We start from the raw sequence: 21,590 nt of genomic DNA, 5'->3' as shown, positions 1-21,590 counted from the left end.
AAAAGTACAAATGGAATTCCTTTATCACAACACTCTAGCTAGTCTTGACTATAAGCCATTAAGATGGCTGTTAAAGTTTGATGCCACCGTTCTTTTCCTCTCTGTAATGCTGGATGGTATGCAGTGGATTTTAATGGTTTTATTTCCAAACTATTCATAATATAGATGCAAAATGACTTCAACTTTCCTAATATTGACTGGAACCTCCTTAGTGCAGATGGTTTGGATGGAGCCATCTTTGTCAGGTGTGTTCAGGAGGGTTTCCTTACTCAGTATGTAGACAGGCTGACAAGGGGAGAGGCCATTTTAGATTTGGTGCTTGGCAATGAGCCAGGACAGGTGTCATACCTCGCAGTGGGAGGACACTTTGGTGACAGTGACCCCAACTGCCTCACATTTAACATAGCCTTGGAGAGGGAAAGGAGCAGTTACCAAGAGAAGATATTTACTTGGGGAAAAGGAAACTGACACTATCGGACTGGAGTTGGGAAGTACAGATTGGGAGCAATTGTTCCACAGAAAGGGCACAACGGACGTGTGGAGGCTGTTTAAGGAGCAGTTGTTGCGAGTAATGCACAAATTTGTTCCTCTGAGACATGCAAGCAGAGGTAATGTCAAATAGCCTTGGATGATGAGAACAGAGGAGCTTCTTGACAAAAGGAAGAAGGCAGCTTACGTAAGATGGAGGAAGCAAGGATCGAGCACAGCTTTAGAGGATTATAGGTTTACTAGAAAGGAGCTCAGAATTGGACTGAGGAGAGCCAGGAGGGGGCACGAAAAAGGCTTGGCAGGAAGGATTAGGGAGAACTCAAAGACGTTTTACTCATACGTGAGGAATAAGAGAATGATCAGGGAGAAGGTTGGGCTGGTCAGGGATAGCGTAGGGAACTTGTGCGTGGAGCCTGAGCAGATAGGGGCAGCCCTAACTGAGTTTTTTGCTTCGGTGGGGACCTTGTTGTGAATGAGAACTAAAGGAGCTAGGAAACAGGCTTGAACAGATCAAGATTGATTAAGTTGATGTGCTAGAAATTTTGGCAAACAGTATGATAGATAAGTCTCTCGTGCCAGACCAGATTTATCGTAGGCTGCTCCGGGAAGCGGGAAAGGAGGTTACTAAGCCACTGGAGAAGATCTTTGCTTCCTCACTCTCCACGGGAGTGGTACCAGAGTGGAGGGAGGTGAATGTTGTTCCTCTTTTCAAGAAGGGGAGTAGAGAAATCCCTGGCAATTACAGACCAGTCAGTCTTGCGTCTGTGGTCAGCAAGATTTTGGAAAGAATTCCGAGGGAAAAGATTTATGACTATTTGGAAAAGCATAGTGTGATTAAAGGCAGTCAGCATGGCTTTGTGAGGGACAGGTCATGCCTTTCTAATCTCATTGAGTTCTTTGAGGTGACGAAGGTCAAGCAGTGGATGTGGTGTATGTGGACCTCAATGCATTTGATAAGGTTCCCCATGGTAGGCTCATTCATAAAGTCAGGAAGTATGGGATACAGGGAGATTTGGCTGTCTGGATTCGGAATTGGTTGGCTGACAAAAGGCAGAGAGTGGTTGTAAATGGCAAGTAATCTGCCTGGAGGTCAGTGTTGAGTGGTATCCCGCAGGGCTCTGTTCTTGGGCCTCTGCTCTTTGTAGTTTTTAGAAATGACTTGGATGAGGAGGTTGAAGGGTAGATTAGTAAATTTGCAGATGACACAAAGGTTGGAGTTGTTGTCGATTGTGGCAACTGCAGGTTGCAGCGCAACATACAGGATGCAGAGCTGGGCTGAGAAATGGCAGATGGAGTTCAACTTGGATAAATGCAAAGCGATGCTTTTTGGAGGGTCGAACTAGAATGCTGAATATAGAATCAAAGACAGGATTCTTGGCAGTGTGGAGGAACAGCGGGATCTTGGTGTTCAAGTGCACAGATCCCTCAAAGTTGCCACCCAAGTGGATAGGGTTGTGAAGAAAGCATATGGTGTTTTGGCTTTCATTAACAGGGGGATCCAATTTAAGAGCTGCAAGATTTTGCTGCAGCTGTACAAGACCCTGGTGAGACCACACTTGGAATATTGTCTTGTTCTGGTTGCCTTATTATAGGAAAGATACAGAGGCTTTGGACACAGTGCAAGGAAGGTTTAGCAGGATGCTGCCTGGACTGGAGGGCTTGTCTTATAAAGAGAGGGTTGACTAAGCTCAGACTCCTCTCGCTGGAGAGGAGGAGGAAGGTGACCTGATCGAGGTATACAAGGTAATGAGAGGTATGGATAGACTCAATAGCCAGAAAGTTTTCCCCAGGGCACGATTGACTGGTACGAGGGGTCATAGTTTTCAGATCTTAGAAGAAAGGTTCTTTATGCATAGAGTTTTGAATCCATGGAAAGGGTTGCCAGCGGTGGTGGTGGATGCAGAATCATTAGGAACATTTACGTGACTGCCGGACATGCACATGGGTAGCAGTGAATTGAGGGGTGCATAGGTTAGGTTTTTTTTAAGATTAGGAATAATCCGCGGCACAACATCGTGGGCTGAAAGTCCTGTTCTGTGTTGTACATTTCTAAGTTCTATGTTCTAAAATTTGACCCCTGATCTGATTGTATCTCTGTGGGGAGTCTCTATTTGAGTAACTTTCCAACATTCATTTAGTCATGATAGCCTCTGGAAATATAGTAGACATATCCATTATGGTCAACAAATACTGATACCCACTTTTTATTTTAGGTATTGGTCTTACACGATCAAACAAGACTCTTCTGAGAGGATCCTCAAATGTGGGAAGAGATATTAAGGGTGTTGGTTTTATCACTGCTTGAGGGTTTTTCCCATATTTGACATGTAAGACATGCCCGGCAAAATTCACCGATTATACAGTCCAGGCTAATTAAAATTGTTTTTGTATTTTGGCTTGAGTTTTCCTTACTCCTAAATGACTTCTGCTGGTAGTTCACATCTACCTGCAACATCACCTTTCTGTAACCATTCGGCAATACAACTTGATGAACCTCAGCCTATTTTCCATTTGCCTGAATATGTCATGGTCTCCATTTCCTCCTTATAACTTGATTGTCAAGATAGTAAGATTCTGGGATACACACAGATTCTTCTGTGTGCTTTTTGATAGAACTGCTTTAGTTTTTTCATTTGTTATAATTCAGATAATTGTTCTTGTTTTCTCTCAAATACTGATTAAACATAGTTTCTGATAATTGGAACTTCAACTTCGTCTCTTTATTCCTTGTTTTCTCCTCTTACTTCAACCTGTGGCTTTGGTGACCTTGTTACCAGACATCAGGAAAATCCCAGTATATACTTTGATGTGACTTGATCTATTATTGTCACATGTATCTAAATACAGTGAAAAAAATCTGTTTTGCATGCAAAACAGGCCGATCATAACATACAAAGTTCGTAGGGTGATTGAACAAAGCAAGGAATGCAAAGTTGGGACTGAAAAGAGGATGCACAAAAAGTAAGATCAACATTAGATTTGAAATTTTGAGAGGTCCATTCAGAAGTCTAATAACAGCAGGGAAGAAACTGTTCTTGAACCTGTCGGTATGTGTTTACGCTTATGTAAGTTCTGCCTCATGGGGGAGGTTGAAAGAGATTATAACTGGGATTGAATAGATATTTGATCATGTTGACTGCTTTCAGATGCATCGAGAAGTGTATATGGAATCAGCAGATGGAAGGTTGGTTTGCATGATAGTCTGTGCTGTGTTCACAATTTTCTGCAGTTTCTTATGATCCGAGGCAAAGCAGTTAGCATATCAAATAGTCATGCATACAGGTAGAATGCTTTCTGTGGTGCATCAATAAAACTTGGTGAGAGTCCTTGTAGACATGCCTAATTTCCTTAGCCTCCTGAATAAGAGGAGTCATTATTGTACCTTCCTGACATTGCATCAATACAGGTGGCCCAGGTTATTGCCACTACTCTCAACCATCTCCACTTACACTCCATTGATGTGGATAGAGGTGTGCCCTCCTCCTCTTTGAAGTCGATGATCAGCTCTTCAGTTTAGGGACAGATTGTTATGTTTATACCAAGCCACCAAGCACTGTCTTTTTCCTGTATTCTGTCTCATTGTTTTATATGTGGCCTACAAGGGTAGTGTCATCAGTGAACTTGCAGATGGAGTTTGGATGACATTTGGCCACACAGTTACGAGTGTACGTGGAGTACAGTAGGGGGCTGAGTACACGAGCTTGCAGGTTTCCAGTGTTGAGGATTGTCATGGAAGAGATACTGTTGCCCATCTTCATTGTGGTCTGAGAGTCAAGAAATTGAAGATCCAGATGCAGAGGACGAAGCAGGGAGCTCGGTCCAGGAGTTTGGAGATTAGTGTGGTTGGGATTATAGTATTGAAGGCGGAGCTGTAGTCAGTAAGTATTCCTGTAACACCATAGTTGCCTGATGTTACACTGCCTTTGCAACTACAAAGACATCGGTCCCATCTGTGATCCAGCTATATCATTACGAAGGATAAACTGTATTTCCAGAATCAAGAATTTCTGTATTATTCCAACCACCACTTCACCACTTTTCACTGGATTCTGTAAACTTATATTACATAATGGAACACTGCTGTTAGAACAGTACAGCACCGTACAGGCCCTTCAGCCCTCAATGTTATGCAAGCCTTTTATCCTACTAACATACCCTTCATTATACTATCTTCCTTCTTCTGATCAAGAGTCATTTAAATGTCCCTAATGACTCTACTACCACTGTTGGCAGTGCATTCCACGCACCCACCAAAGAACCAACCTCTGACATCTCCCTAAACCTTGTTCCAATTACCTGAAAATTATGCACCCTAATGATAGCCATTTCAGCTATGGGAAAATGTCTCTGGCTATCCACTCTTATCTATGCCTCTGAACATCTACACCTCTTTCAAGTTACCTCTAATCCTCCTTTTCTCCAGTGAGAAAAGCCCAAGCTTCCTCAACCTTTCATCATAAGACACACCCTCCAGTTCAGGCAACATCCTGATAAATCCCCTCTGCACCCTCTCTAAACTTTCCACATCTTTCTTGGAACGAGGTAACCAGAGCTGAACACAATATTCTAAGTGTGGTAATCTAACCATGGCTTTATAGAGCTGCTGCACCCTCACCTAGCTCCCTGCTTTGTCCTCTGCAACTGGATCTTTGATTTCTTGACTCTCAGACCACAATGAAGATGGGCAACAGTGTCTCCTACATTGAGGAGACAGGCCGCCTACTTGCGGAACGTTTCAGGGAGCACCTCTGGGATACCCGCACCAACCGTCCCGTGGCTGAACACTTTAACCCCCCCTCCTACTCCACCAAGGACATGCAGGTCCTTGGCCGCCTCCATCGCCAGACTCTGGCCACACGACGCCTGGAGGAAGAGCGCCTCATCTTCCGCCTAGGAACCCTCCAACCACACGGGATGAATGCAGATTTCTCCAGCTTCCTCATTTCCCCTCCCTCCCCCTCCCCACCTTATCTCAGTCCCAACCCCCGGATTCAGCACCGCCCTCTTGACATGCAATCTTCTTCCCGACCTCTCCGGCCTATCACCCTCACCCTCACCTCCTTCCACCTATCGTATTCCCAGCGCCCCTCCCCCAAATTCCCTCCCCTCTACCTTTTATCTCAGCCCGCTTGGCACACTAGTCTCATTCCTGAAGAAGGGCTTATGCCCGAAACATCAATTCTCCTGCTCCTCGGATGCTGTCTGGCCTGCTGTGTTTTTCCAGCACCACCTTTTTCAACTCTGGTCTCCAGCATCTGCAGTCCTCACTTTCTCCTAATGTCCTTTTTCAACCTACAACAGCCGTCCACACTATCCACAACTCCACTAAACTTTGTGCCATCGGCAAACTTCCAAACCCACCATTCCGCTTCCCCATCCAAAAGTCATTTATAAAATTCACAAAGAGTAGAGGTCCCAGAACCATTCCCTGCAGAACACCACTGGTCACCGAGCTCCAGGCTGAATATGTTCCATCCACCACCACCCTCTGTCTTGTATGGGCCAGCATATCCTGAATCCAGATAGCCAAATTTCCCTGTATCCCATAACTGTTTACTTTTTGAATGAGCCTACCTTATCAAACACTTTGCTAAAATCATGTACAATACATCCACTGCTCTACCCTCATCAACGCATTTTGTCACGTCCTCAAAGGTTTGGGAGGATGACCTGTCCCTTATAAAGCCATGCTGACTATCTCTAATCAAACTGTGGTTTTCCAGGTAATCAGAAGTCCTGTGTCTCGAAATCCTCTCCAATACTTTGCCAACCATGACCTAAAACTGGTTTGTAATTCCCAGGATTATCCCTATTTCCTTTCTTGAACAAAGGAATAACATTTGCCACTGTCCAATCATCTGGCACTACTTCAGTGGACAGTGAAGACGCAAAAATCACTGTCAAAAATCACTCCCTCCCTGTTGTAACCTAGGGTATATCCCATCTGGCCCAGAGGATTTATCTATCCTTAGCTTTTAAAAAATTTCAGCACGTCCTCCTTCCTAACAACAACCTGTTCTAGCATATCAGTCTGTCTTCAGAACTGTCAAGGTCTATCTCAGTAGTGAATACTGAAGCAAAGTATTCATTAAGGACCTCCTCTACTCCAGGTGCAATTTCTCGCCACTATCCTTGATCACTCTAGCCATCCATTTGTTCCTCCTTTTTCATGCCCCCTTCTAGCTCTCCTAAATCCATTTTTAGTTCCTTCCTGGCAACCTTGTAACTTTCTAAAGCTCTGTCTAATCCTTGCCTCCTGAATCTTAAGTAAGCTTCCTTCTGTATCTTGACTAGATGTTCCACATTCCTTGTGACCCAACTTACCATTCCTTACCATTTCAACTTACCATTCCTTCCTTGCCTCAGTGGGACAAATCTATCCAGCACTATCAGAAGATGCTTCCTAAACAGCCTTCACATTTCTGTCGTGCATTTCCCTGAGAACCCCTCTTCCCAATTTAGGTGCCCCAGTTCCTGGCTAATAGCACTGTAATTTCCCTTCCCCCAATTAAATACTTTCCCATGCCGTTTGCTCCTAGCCCACTCCATGACTACAGTCAAGGTCATGGATTTGTGATCACTGTCACAGAAATGCTCTCCCACTGAGAGATCCGACACCTGCATGGTTTGTTGCCAAGCACCAAATCCAATATGGCTTCCCGTCTAGTCGGCTTATCTACATATTGCATCAGGAACCCTTCTTGTACACATCTGACAGAAACTGCTCTATCCAAACTATTTGCACAAGGAGTATTATCAGTATTAGGGAAGTGCAAGTCACCCATAATGACAACCCTTTTACTTCTGCACCTTTCCAAATTTGCATCCATATTTGCTCCTTCATATCTCTGTAGCTGTTGGGGCTGCCTATAGACAACTCACAATAAAGTAACTTCTGTTTGTGTTTCTGACTTCCACCCAGACTGACTCAGTGGACAATACTCCTTGATGACCACCTTTTCTGCAGCTGTAATACTGTCCTAATTAGCAATGCCATTTCTTCACCTCTTTTACCTCCTCTCCACCGCCCCCATTCCTTTTGAAACATCTAAACCCCGGAACATCCGACAACCATTCCTGCCCCTGTGATATCCAAGTCTCCATAATGGCCACAACGTCATAGTCCCAAGTTCTGATCCATGCTCTGAGTTTGACACCCTTATTCCTGATACTTCTTGCATTATAATAGACATACTTCAACCCATCACACTGACTGCACCTTTGCCCTATCAAGTACTTATCTCTCCTCAGATTCTCTGCATGCTGTATCTGGCTGTTCACTACCTACTCCATCACCTGATCCATAGCTCAGGTTCCCACCCCCCTGCCAATCTAGTTTAAATCCTCCTGAAGAGCTTAGGCAAACCTCCCACGCAGGATATTGGTGCCCCTGTTGTTCAGGTGCAACCCATCCTTCTTTTATAGGTCCCATCTTCCTCAGAAGGTATCCCAATGTCCACATATCTGAAGCCCTCCTTCCTATACCAGTCCTGCAGCCAGGTGTTCAGTTGCACTTGCTGTCTTTTCCTACCCTCACAAGCACATGGAATTGGTAGCAATTCTGAGATTACTATTCTGCTCGTCCTGCCTTTGATCTTAGAACCTAACTCCCTATGTTCTCTTTTAAGGTCCTGCTCCCTTTCCCTACCTATGTCACTGGTACCAATGCGTACTGCGACTTCTGGCTGCTCTCCCTCACCCTTAAGAATCCTGTGGACTCAATCCAAGACATCCCTGACCCTGCCACCCGGGAGGTAACCTACCATCCGGGAGTCTTGCTCGCAACCACAGAATCTCCCGTCTGTCCCTCTCACAATTGAATCTCCTATTGCTATCGCTCTCCTATTCTCCCCCTTCCCTTCATAGCCACAGAGCCAGGCTCAGTACTAGAAATCTGGCCGCTGTGGCTTTCCCCTGGTACATTTACACACAGAGAGACAAAGACACACACACACACACCCCGTCGCCATGTATCTAAAATTATATACTTGTTATTAAAGGGAACGGACACAGGGGGTCCCTCGACTGTCTGCCTATTCACTTGCCCTCTCCTGACATTGACCCACTACCTTTATCCTATAACGTATGTGTGACTACCTCCCTATAACTCCTGTCAATCATGCCTCAGCCTCCTGAATGATCCAAAGTTCATCCAGCTCTACCTCCAGTCCCCTAACGTGTTCTGTGAGGAGCTGGAGTTGGGTGCACTTCTCATAGGCGAAGTCAGCAGGGGCACTAGTGATGACCTCCCACATCCTGCAAGAGGAGCATGTAACTGCCCTAGACTCCATCACACTGCTCTAAATTGCCAAGAGAGATTGAATAAATGGGGACAAAAAAAATCCTTACCTTACCAACCCTCCACACATGGTCTTTCTTTTGTTCAGAGGAGGAGGATGGCTGGGAGACACTACACATGTACTGTCTTGGATTTTGCCACAGCCTGAATATATCAGTTTAAGTGCCCCGCGATCCCCATGTCAATGTCTACTCCTGTTGAGCCATCACTCCACCTATTCATGAGGTAACTCTTTAAGAGGAAAATTTACTTTCCTGGTAGCCCACTGGTCCACACTGTCACCACTCCAGCTACTGCAAATGGCGACCGCTGACTCATGAGGTACGTATTTAACAGGGACATGCACCATCCTCTGTGAACGTGCACCGCTACCTTCTCACCATGAATTCCACATATTACCACTTTGTCTGGCAATACTCCTCCTAAACTGCATATCTTCCCATCTCTCACCATCAAAGACTGGCATGCTGCCATATCTCTTAAAATCTTAATTTCTTTACCTACACCTCCTGGTATACACGAGTAAACTTACCAACACACGTAGATTCTTTAAAGAGATCTAGCATTTCCTTCTCAACCAACCCTGACCAGGTTGCACATTCTGGTACAGCTTTTTAGCTTCTTCTGTCCTTTTCATTACCACTTCACCAAAACTGACTGGCTTATCCTGTTTTCCCACATGTGTCATCCCTTTGCTTTTTCTCAACCACCTGCAACTTAATGTGGTCTATTTTATTACAGTGAAGTACCTGAGCATTTTGCCTTCTCTTTTCCCCTTCATGAGTTTCCTTTTTACCCTGTGTTAATCTTTCTTTATTACCTTCAATGACATTTCCTTTTCCCCTACCACCTGAGGATTTCTCTTTACCTTAAATCATCCATCTGCCATTTCTGCTGCTAATCTTACAGACTTAACTCTGTTCTTCCACGTGAGTTTGCACTACTTCAGGAAGCGAATATATGAACTTCTCCAAAATCGTGGAATCATAGAAACCCTATAATTTGGAAACAGTCCATTTGTCCCAACGAGGGCATCCCATCCAGACTCGATCATAAATCAAACTGTTTCGTTTCTTTTACATGATCAAGCTGATTTATTTACAATTGAATTTTAGCTATTTCTGAAGATTCAGATGGCATCACCAACAATTGTAAATGGTTAGCTATTGCTGCAATTATGTGCCTTTTTCACAAGGGCAGAGGCAACCTTGACTCCAGCATGTCTGCCTATTCCAATTGCTCACTTTTTGTGAAACTCCCGAAGTGACTTCTTCCAACCCCAGGAAACATGTAGTGACTGAAAGAGCCATTATTATACAATAGTCGTAGTCCTGCTGCACGGGGACAGGAACTTTGGCCTAAACTCGTCCAAGACGACCAAAATGTCCATCAACGCTTTATAGTTTACAGTCTCCTAAAACTGTCCTATCCATGTTTTGTCCAAATTCCTTTTAAATGTTGTTAATGTACCTGCCTCAACTACTTCCACTAGCAGTTCATTCCATATGCGTACCACCCTCTTTGTAAAGTATTGCCTCTCGGGTTCCCTTTTATTAAAATCGTAGAGATGTACAGCATGGAAACAGACCCTTTGGTCCAACCCGTCCATGCTGACCAGATATCCCGACCCAATCTAGTCCCACCTGCCAGCACTCGGCCCATATCCGTCCAAACCCTTCCTATTCATGTACCCATCCAAATGCCTCTTAAATGTTGCAATTCCTCTGGCAACTCATTCCATACATGTACCACCCACTGTGTGAAAACGTTGCCCAGTAGGTTTCTTTTATATCTTTCCCCTCTCATGCTAAACCTATGCCCGCTAGTTCTGGACTCCCCGGGCCTTGGGGAAAAAGATTGAGTGCACTCACCCTATCCATGTCTCTCATGATCTTGTATACTTTTGTAAGATTTTTTTCCTCATCCTCCTATGCTCTAGGATAAAGGCCCTCGCTTGTCCAACCTTTCCCAATAACTCAGATCATTTGAGTCCAGGCAACATCCTTATACATTTCTTCTGCATTTTTTCCAATTAAATCATGTCCTTCCTATAGCAAAATGAGCAAAGCTGAACAGAGTACTCCTAATATGGTCTCACCAATGTCCTGTACAACTGCAATATGACTTCCCAGCTTCTTTACTCCATGCCCTGACTGAAGAAGGCGGTGTGCCAAAAGCCACCTTCACAACCCTGTCTACCTGTGACTCCACTTGTAGAGAACTGTGAACATGAACTCCAAGATCCCTCTGTTCCACTACATTCCTGAAGGCCCTACCATTCACCATGGAACTCCTACCTTGATTTGACTTTCCAAAATACAAGACCTCCCACTTATCAATATTAAACTCCACTTGCCATTTTTCAGTTTACTTACCCAGCTGATCAAGGCCCTACTGCAATTTTTGACAAGCCTTCCCCACTGTCCACGATGCCACCTATTTTAGTGTCATCTGCAAACTTGATTAATCATGTTTTATGCATTCTCATCCAAGTCATTTGATATAGATAACAAAACAGCACTGACCCTGAGGCACTGCACTCGTCACAGGCCTTCAGTCTGACAAGCATCCTTCCACTATAACCCTCTGCTTCCTATATCAAGCCAATTGTGTATCCAATTTGCCAGCTCCCCAGATTCCAGGATAGCCGACCATGTGGAACTTTCTAAAAAGCCTTGGGGAAATCCATTATAAACTACGTCTATCACCCTGCACACATCAACCTTCTTGGTCAGGCCATCAAAGAACTCTGACAGATTTGTGAGGCACGATCTCCTACGCACAAAGCCATGCTGGCTATTCGTAATCAAACCCTGTCTTACCAAATGCATGTGTATCATATCCCTTAGAATCTTTTCAAGTAACTTACCTGTCACAGATGTTAGCCTTACTGGTTTTCCTTTGCAGCCCTCCTTGAATAAAGGCACAACATTGGCTACCCTCCAGTCTTCCAGGACCTCACTGTAGCTAATATTGATGCAAAAATATCACCCAGGACCCCTGCGATTTCTTCTCTAACCTCATGCAGTGTTCTTGGATATATCTGGTAAGGACCAGGAGAGTTATCCACCTTCATACATTCTATTACATCCAACCTGTGATCTGGACTGTCCCCAAGATATGACCACGAACTTTCCCAAGGCACACCCTATTTAAACCAACCAAATTGAACACCTGAAAAGTGAATATTGATACTCACCACTCATTGTATTTGAGTCCAATAATCCTAAACCCAACCTGGAATTAGAGATGTTGATCCCAACAAGAGCCCCCAGTTTGTAATGGAACCAGATCAAATCCCTTCAAAACATATTGAGAAGATAGCCCAAGCCCTAATTTTGTTTCTTATTTTAAAAGTAAGCATAAGGTGTTCTGTTCCAGATATAATTCGATTGGTCAAATTACTCAACTTCCAACGAAACACACTTTATTTTTATACTACAGTTAAAAAGATAAAATAAAATAAGTGGCTTAACTATAACCATCAATGCTTAACAAAATTGTATAAATAGGAGAAAGTGAGGACTGCAGATGCTGGGGATCAGAGCTGAAAATGTGTTGCTGGAAAAGCACAGCAGATCAGGCAGCATCCAAGGAGCAGGAGAATCTACGTTTCGGGGGTGACCCCTTCTTCAGGAATGAAGAAGGGCTCATGCCCGAAACGTCGATTCTCCGGCTCCTTGGATGCTGCCTGACCTGCTGCGCTTTTCCAGCAACATATTTTCAAAATTGTATAAATAACCAATTATTCTAATATTAGGTAGCAATCCATGGCCACATCCTTGGCAAAGACAAGTTCAGTAAAATAGATTGTCTCACGTGCAATTCTAGCAACAAGAAGACATTCCCAGCTTTCACCTGTAATAGAAGAATAAGACCCCAGCTACTGTAGAAAACTCAATCTAAATGTCCTGATTCTGTGGAAACTCAAAACCGCCCATTCAGCTGCTTTTTTTTGTTCCAACTTAACTTGTGAGGCCTTCAAATTTTATTTACTTTGTTGGCTTTGAGCAGATCCCTCAGCACCTCCGCCTTAATATTTCTTCATTTCTTAAAAAAAAGGACAAAATGCGGTCCTTAAAGGCATTAGTGTCATTACAATTGTCAAACGAAAGAAGTGCTCTGCCAACTTCTTTAAAGTTATTTTACATTTTGTTATCTCTAATTGGTTATTTTCAAATAGATTAATAGCTCGGTTTTTGTGGTAGAGAGCTGAAAAGGGTTAAAAATAGTAAACTAGAAAAATATATGCTGCTGTCTATCTGCTTTTACATCAAAGTGTAATTCCTGAATTTTGTCTTTAACAAATTGTGTTTTATTTAACAGGTTGAATCAAGGGACTCTTTGAATAGTATTGCACTCAAATTTGACACTGCACCTAATGAGCTGGTGCAGCTGAATAAACTGTTTGCCAGAGCAGTTGTTCCAGGCCAGGTACTAGATTCTATTGCTTTTACCATTGTTTTCAGATACAATTCTACTGCATGTTTGTGTATAATGTGCAAGCTGTTTAATGTTATTACTTTGACAGTTAACTAGTGTAACATTGCAGTATCTTCTGCTCCAGTTATTTCCAAAATGAGTTTGTATTTTGTAAGTAAGTAAGTATAGCACCAGGCACTTCGATGCACTAAGCTCAGTTGAGACCAGATTAACACCAATACCAAAGTGTTCAAATGGTTAACTTCCAGATCTTCAACGGGGAGGTTTCAGCATTTCAACACTTTTTGCATGGTTGAACGTTATACTGAGTGATCAGGCTCAAGATTTTGTCTTTTTGATATGAGCATGTCCATGAGAGGATATAGTTTCTTTTGTAACCACCATTTCAACGCTTTTTCACTTTGTTAAACTGCTCAATTAGATCATCTCCTCTCAATTAAATACAAAATTCATCCACACACTGTATATTTGAACCCATTGATCCATGCTGGACTTGTACATTCTACTAAGCTAGTGTATTCAGATGTGCTGCTTAAACTTGTATTAATTTTATTTCACTGGAGAAGGGCATCACTGATGGGTCAATATTTAATGCCCATCTCTCATTCGCTTTGAGAAGATGATCATCTTTTTGAATTGCTGCAGTTCATGGACTTTAGGTCTGCCCTCATAATGCTGATAAAGAAGGGGTTCAGGAAATTTGTACAAATGGCACTGAAGAAATGGTGATGTTTTTGTAAGTCAGAATGGTCACTGACTTGGAGGGAAACTTTAAATTGATTATGTTCCCATACATCTGCAGCCCTGCTCCTTTTAGATGGTAGAGGTTGAAGGTTTGGAAGTTACTGTTAAAGGAGGCATAGTGAATTTCTTAGTGTACCTTGTTGATGGTACACACTGCTGCTACTGTGTTTTGGCAGTGAAGGGAGTGAATATTGAAGGTGGTGCATTGGGTGTCAATTAAGTAGATCTCTTTTTCCTGGATGGAGTCGAGCTTCTAGAGTGTTGTTAGAGCTGCAGTCGTCTTGACTTGTTGAGAGAGGGCAGGTTTTGGGAAATCAGGAAGTAAATTACTTGCTGCAGTATTCCCAGCTTTTGACTTGCTCTTGTCGCCATTGTATTTATATGGCTAATCCAGTTCAGTTTCTGCTCAATGGTAATCCCTATGATGTTGATACTGGGGATTCAGAGTTGTAACTCTATTGAATGTCAAGGAGCAATGGTTAGATTCTCTCTTCTTGGATATGGCCATTGCCTGGCACTTGGGTGGTGTGAATGTCACTTGCCATTTACTAGCTCATGGCTGAATGTTATTCAACTCTTGCCACATATGGGCCCAGACTATTTCAGTGTCGGAAGAGTCTCAAATGGTGCTGAACGTTGCGAAATTATCTGTGAACGTCTCCATGTGTGACCTTATGTTAGAAGTAACAAAGATGATTGAGGTCAGGGCGGTGGATATCTTCAATGGCTGGCTGATATAAAAGGTGAAGTCACAGGGGATCGGTGGTGAGCTAGTAAGATGGATACAGAACTGGCACATTCATAGAAGTTGGAGAGTAGCGATGATGCTTTCTGACTGGAGATCTGTGACCAGTTGTGTTCAGCAGTGATCCGTGCTGGGACTCCTGTTCTTACCAATACCAAGGAAGAGAATATAGGTGTTCTGATCAGTAAGCTTGTGGCCGACGCAAAGAAATTGGGCAGCTGCACTTTGTGATGATGACTGCAAGAGGGTACGGCTGCATATAGATAGACCAGTGACTTGGGCGGAGAAATGGCAGGTGGAGTTTAATCTCGACGAATGTGAGGTGATGCATTTTGGAAGATCTAATGCATTTTGAAAGTAAACAGTAAATCGCAGAACCTTCAGAAGCACTGACCTGAGATTTAGGTATGCAAGTCCACAATTCCCTGAAAGTAGCAACTTGTGGGTAGCACGGTGGCACAGTGGTTAGCACTGCTGCCTCACAGCGCCAGAGACTCTGGTTCAATTCCCGACTCAGGCAACTGACTGTGTGGAGTTTGCACATTCTTCTTGTGTCTGCGTGGGTTTCCTCCGGGTGCTCTGGTTTCCTCCCACAATCCAAAAATGTGCAGGTTAGGTGAATTGACCATGCTAAATTGTCCGTAGTATTAGGTGAAGGGGTAAATGTAGGAGTATGAGTCTGGGTGGTATACGCTTTGGCGGGTCGGTGTGGACTTGTTGGGCCGAAGGGCCTGTTTCCACACTGTAAGTAATCTAATCTAAAGTAATCTAATCTAATAAGTGGATAAAGTGGTAGATGTTTACTGTCATTGATTGGGGTATCACCAATAAACATTGCAAGTCACATTGCAGCTGTGTAGAACTTTAGTTCTGCCACATTTGGAATATTCGGTACAGTTTGTTTGACACTCTGGAAGATGTGAATGTTTTGGAGATGGTATAGAAAACATTAACCAGACAGCACAGTGGTCCAGTGGTTAGCACTGCAACCTCACAGCACCAGGGTCCCAGATTCGATTCTAGCCTTGGGCAGAGTGTGGAGTTTGCACATTCTCCCCGTGTCTGCGTGGTTTACTCCAGGTGCTCCAGTTTCCTCCCACAGTCCAAAGATGTACAGTAAAACTGCTGCTACCTTTCTACACACCCACACCACCCCACCCACACGTTTAACTGCGACAAGTTTCACCTTTGCCCTGTACAGGACAATGTTAGAGAGAATATCTGAGGAAAGGGGGTTTAGGGTTCACCCCGATGTAGAACTCCAGGGAGAGAGGGCAGGTGGTCAGTCAATTGGAGATGGTGCCAGTTAGTCTTTCTTCATAGGGCACATTGTTAGAATCAATCCTGCGAGATCAGATAAGTTCTCACTTAGAAAGGCATGGACTAGTCAAGGGTAGTCAACCTGGCTTAGATGCAGGAAGGCCGTAACTTATTCAACAAGGATGAGTATTGCTTCATTTATCTGGGCGTTGCAATACGTAGATGGTCATCAGCAGGAACCTTCCTTGCCATGTTTGACTTGATGCCATGAGACTTCATGGGATCCAGAGTCAATATTGAGGACTCCCAAGGCAACCCCTTTGCATCTGTATAGCACTCTGACCTCACCTGTTTTGAGCCTGTCCTGCTGGTAGGCCAAGACAGATCCAGGGATGATGTTTAGGATATTGTGTCCACATGGTACAATTCTGAGTTTAGCTGCTGTTGCTTGAATAGTCTGAGACAACTCCCGAGTTTGGCACTAGTTCCAAGATGCTTGATGTTATGTATAAAGTGATTTGTGATGCCAGATCATCTGTCTGGTTTCAACTTTTTTGACTTTTGGTATATTGGTTTAATGAACGTGCTTTGCCATTTCAGAGGACATTTAACCACATTACTATGTGTCTGGAGTCACTTTTTGACCATTTCCTTCACATTCATGAACTAGCTGCACTAGCTTTTAATTTTCTTAAATTTCGCCAGCTGCCATGTTGGAATTCAGATCCAGAGCATTTGGATTACGAGTCCAGTAACATTACCTTAACACCACTGTGTTCTGTGATGTGAATGCTTTACTAGATCAGATTTACGCAGTTCTTTATCCAGTTGCAATATCACAACACACCTTTCATGTTCTAGTCCAGTGACAAATGCCAGCCTTTCATTAGTCCTTTGATTTTAATTTTTGTCCCTCTCCTCTAACTTGAGGACAGAGTTTTCCTGTGGAGTGCTTCTCAACTAGTGAATGTGATTGTTTAATACTTTTGTCTTGGGAAGCAGATACAAATTCCCACCCTGTCAATTAAGCTTGCTGGTGTTTGGCCATCTCCATTGGTGAGCAGCTACCCCTGTATGGCATTAAATGAGCAAAAACATACAGAAGTGAAGCAAGCTGTTAAACTTAATGGAAATTCACCTATCTGCATAAATTATTTCTTTGTATTTTTATTGACTTCCTCTTAAGAGTAACAATGTGCTTTGCTTCGTCTACTTATGAGTAGCTTCTGTATTCTAACCACATTCTTACTGACATTTTGAATTCCCTGATGGATGTAGTTACCCATTTATTACCTCTGTTGTTGGTCTGTCCGATTAGTGAAAATACCTTTCTACCCTAGAAGGGTAGAAAATACCTTACCTGATGAAGGAGCGTCACTCCGAAAGCTAGTGTGCTTCCAATTAAACCTGTTGGACTATAACCTGGTGTTGTGTGATTTTTAACTTTCTAGGGCAAGTCTACCCTAGAAAACCTTTCACCAACATCAAGATCTCTCTCTCTCAGGCCACCCTGAGCTTTCCCTTTTGACCAGAAATCAGTCTTTTCAATCTTTCCTAGCAATAAAGTCTTACAAATCATGTTCCTCCATTGTGATGGTGAGCACATTTAATTGTGCAGGACGTGCATTTGGTATGAACCTTCTTTTGGCCTACCTGCAATGTCTATAAATTACATTTGCAGCAGGGCCTTTGGTAAAGTGAAGGGAACAAGAAATTCTACTCCTCTGTTCTCCCCTCTGCTCATGCCCTAAGCTCAGTTTTATGTTCAGACCATTGGGGTTGGCTGATCCAGCTTGTCTATGTTGTATTCAGCTCATGTACGGAGTCTCCCACTTGTGGTTGCAGAAACATATTTAAAAATGATTAAGTGGAACGTGCAGTTGTTTTAAAAATTCAATTTGAATTGTAAATCAGGCATTCCAGTGAGCACTTTTAATTTTAAAGGGAGTTTATAGTGGTGAATGAGGGTTGTATAAAATTGTTGAGTACATCATCCTTTTACACACTCTTGTGCTATCATGCAGATTCTTTACGTTCCTGATCCAGACTACATTTCCAGTGTGGACAGTTCACCACCATTGAGTCCAGTCAGCCCTTTGTCACCAACCTCTTCAGAAACCGAGTCTGAGAAACCTCTGGTAAGAATGGGAGAGGGGGAAGAATGAAATATGCACAAGTTGGAAAAGTGTAAAAATAAGCAAATGATTAAAATCCCAAGCTGTGAAAGATCATATTTTAGAGGTATAAAAATTGACCAGGAGCATATTAATTGAAACACACATTTTGTTCCATTATACTATATGTGAGATTTTCTGATCTCTCTGTCCATTGATCTTTCTTTCTGGCCATAAATTTTATGCCTGTATGCTTTTCTTCACTTCATCTGATGAAGGGGCAGTGCTTTGAAAGCTTGTGATTTCAGGTAAACGTGTTGGACTATAATCTGGTGTTGTGTAACTTCTGATCTTTGACGGATAAAATAGTGGATGAAAAATGGGAGGATTTTAGAATTTCAGAAGAAGACTAGGGGCATGAATAGTAAATACGGGGTATCCAAAGTTACAGTACCCTGGGTAATTAATTAATGATATGATATCATATGCATACCTGAATAATATTGTTATGGACCATATGAAATCCCCTCAATTTATTAAGGAGTTAAACTTAGATCTGAACTTTTAACTTATTTAAAGGCGAGTTGTAAGGCACTGCGTTCCAGATATGATTCGATTGGTCAAACTACTAGGCTTTAAGCAGAGTACACTTTATTCTTACACCACAGTTAAAATAAAAACAAAATTAGAATTGGCATAACTTGAACTCTATCAGAATAATTAGCAAAATAACTCATCAACTGATCCAGTATAGGCCAAAATGAGGACTGCAGGTGCTGGAGATTAGAGTAGAGTGTGTGGTGCAGGAAAAGCACAGAAGGTCAGGCAGCATCCAAGGAGCAGGAGAATCGATGTTTCGGGCACAAACTGCAGCATCCCATAAATTCGCAAAGGCAAATTCACAAAACAGATTTGTTTCACTTCCTAGATTCTCCAGTCCATGAGAAGGAACACTATTAGAATGAATCTAGCAGCAGAGATCTATCTTGCAACTTCAACTCCAGAAACCCCAACTTTAACACCTCCAAGCACAACTAAAACCCTGGGTCTGTGTAAACCTGACTTCATCCACTCGTGCTTCTTTTGTCTACTTTTTTTTAAAAAATGCTGTTTACAAAGAGGAACCTCCAATTATCCGGCATTCAATTAACTGAATTTCGGATGATCCGAACAAGATCGTAATGATCCGATGTGTGGCTACCTATGTTATCCGGGATCGATTATCTGGCATTCGATTATCTGGCATTCGATTAACCGAGCAAAATACTCCCCACCCATGTCCTTCGGATAATCGAGGTTCTTCTGTACTCTGCTTTTCCATGGAGTAGACACCTTGGTACCAGGTTGACAACATCTCCCCAAAAGACCAGAACAAACAAATCCCTATTAAATAGCAATAAAATCAAGACACATTTCTTGAGGCAAAGGCTGAGGAAGCATGAGGAAAGGATGGCAGGCTGCGAAAAAGAAATAATAAAATGTTGTTCAAGCATACGATGAATAAAATGTTAGTGAGGAATAAGGGTAAGGTGTTCACTGAAGCAAACGATATGGCAACAGTATTAAATGAAAATGTTGCTTCATTCTTACCAAATTTGAAGGTGTTGATGACGCCTAGTTGAAAATGTGAATGTTCAGCAGTTTGAGTAGTATTGTGATAGGTAAAGAAGAGGTGCTAAAAAAGTTGGCAACAGGTAGGGGAATCACCAGGCACAGGTGGGATGCATCCTAGTTTGTTGAGAAAGGTAAGGGAGCAAATTGTGATGACATTGACAAATTTTCCTGGCCACTTTGAACATAGGATTAGTCCCAGAGCACTGGACGATTGAAAATGCGACGCATTTGTTTAAGACGGGGGCAAAGGATAACGCAGAAAATTACAGACGCATTAGTTTGATATCAATAGTGGGAAAACTAATGGAGCCTGTAATGCTGCACATACTTATATATTTGGAAAAAAAATAAGTTTGATACAACATGGCTTTGTCAAGGGAGGGTCATGACTGACAAATGTAATTAAGTTCTTTTGATGAGGTGACACAGACAGTGGATGAGAGTAGTGCTGTGGATTTTATATATTTGGACATTTAGAAAACATCTGACACTGTGAAGGTTGGTTCCGTTTATTGGAACTTATTTGGTTCTGTTCCTGCTGCTTCCAATTGTCGGTTCCAGTAATTAGTTGTAGCGGCCAGTATGCTGGTGAGACCCCAAAAGCTTCTGATCCTACTGAGAAACCAAAACTCAGAAATCCTGATCTGAGAGAGCTGGCGACACCCATTCAGGCATTGTTTTATTTTAAAAATCCAAGCCTCCAAAGCTGTTTACTCAAGTGGTCTTGGAAGTGCTCAGCACCTCAGCCTTACAGCGTCTCTCAAAAAGAAAGCAAGGACAAAATAACCTCTTAAAGCCATTGTTACCGGAGTCAGAATACCAAGAATGTCAAGAGGCGTCAGATGAGAATCACCCTTACTTGCAGTTTTTATAATTTTGGAATACTGTGTCTGAAAGAATGATGGAGACATATTCCACAGAAGGTTTTGAAAGATGGCTAGATCTATGTTTGGAAGTGGTGATTTTAGTGCTCTGTGGAGATAGGACTGGAAAGTGGGACTAGCTGGTAGCAGTTTTGGGAGCCAGTATAGATACTGTGTTGAGTGGCCTCCTGTTCTGCAAAATTCTGAATGTGGGCAAAGACAGGAGAGCAGCTGCAGAATGGAAGAGATTTGAATGGATGTTTTTTCAGCATGTTTGATGAAGTGAAATATATTGAAGCACTGCACAGAAATCCCATCTAACAAATCTGTGCAACACCTCCTCCCCCATAACCCACCCGAGGAAATACTTGAGTTTGGATGAAGAGGTTTGAATAAGCAATGCCGAAAATGGGAAAGAAGTTATTCAAGGAGTTATTTCAAAGTTCAGTCACCAGAGATAGTGTTTAAAGAACAACAAAAGTGTAGTAGATCATGGGATATGGGATCATGGGATCATTCTCCCAATTCCTTCGACTCCGCCGCATCTGCTCCCAGGAGGACCAGTTCCAAAAACGCACAACCCAGATGGCCTCCTTCTTCAAGGACCGCAATTTCCCCCCCGACGTGGTCGACGATGCCCTCCACCGCATCTCTTCCACTTCCTGCTCCTCCGCCCTTGAACCCCGCCCCTCCAACCGCCACCAGGACAGAACCCCACTGGTCCTCACCTACCACCCCACCAATCTCCATGTACAGCGCATCATCCGCCGTCATTTCCGCTACCCCCAAACGGACCCCACCACCAAGGATATATTTCCCTCCCCTCCCCTATCAGCATTCCGTAAAGACCACTCCCTCCGCGACTCCCTCGTCAGATCCACACCCCCCACCAACCCAACCTCCACTCCCCGCACCTTCCCCTGCAACCGCAGGAGGTGCAAGACTTGCGCCCACACCTCCCCCCTAACCTCCCTCCAAGGCCCCAAAGGAAACTTCCATATCCACCACAGATTCACCTG

At 43.2% G+C, this 21,590-nt stretch overlaps 1 protein-coding gene across 9 annotated transcripts in view; it reads left to right on the top strand.

Annotated features, from left to right (window-relative positions):
* LOC122549113 (oxidation resistance protein 1-like) overlaps positions 1-21,590 on the top strand; it is a 477,033-nt gene that overhangs the window by 356,816 nt on the left and 98,627 nt on the right. For 8 of the 9 annotated variants that reach the window (XM_043688398.1, XM_043688399.1, XM_043688400.1 and 5 more), the window contains 2 exons: positions 13,115-13,222; positions 18,005-18,118. In XM_043688398.1, the coding sequence (XP_043544333.1) occupies positions 13,115-13,222; positions 18,005-18,118 (222 nt within the window). Of the gene's footprint in view, positions 1-11,695; positions 11,835-13,114; positions 13,223-18,004; positions 18,119-21,590 lie in introns of those variants that run through there. The other variant, XM_043688406.1, reaches the window with a different exon arrangement.

This window comes from Chiloscyllium plagiosum, chromosome 4, assembly GCF_004010195.1.
Source record: "Chiloscyllium plagiosum isolate BGI_BamShark_2017 chromosome 4, ASM401019v2, whole genome shotgun sequence".
Taxonomy (NCBI): domain Eukaryota; kingdom Metazoa; phylum Chordata; class Chondrichthyes; order Orectolobiformes; family Hemiscylliidae; genus Chiloscyllium; species Chiloscyllium plagiosum.
Note: the sequence above shows the minus strand (reverse complement) of the source record. Positions and strands in the feature narration are given on the sequence as shown.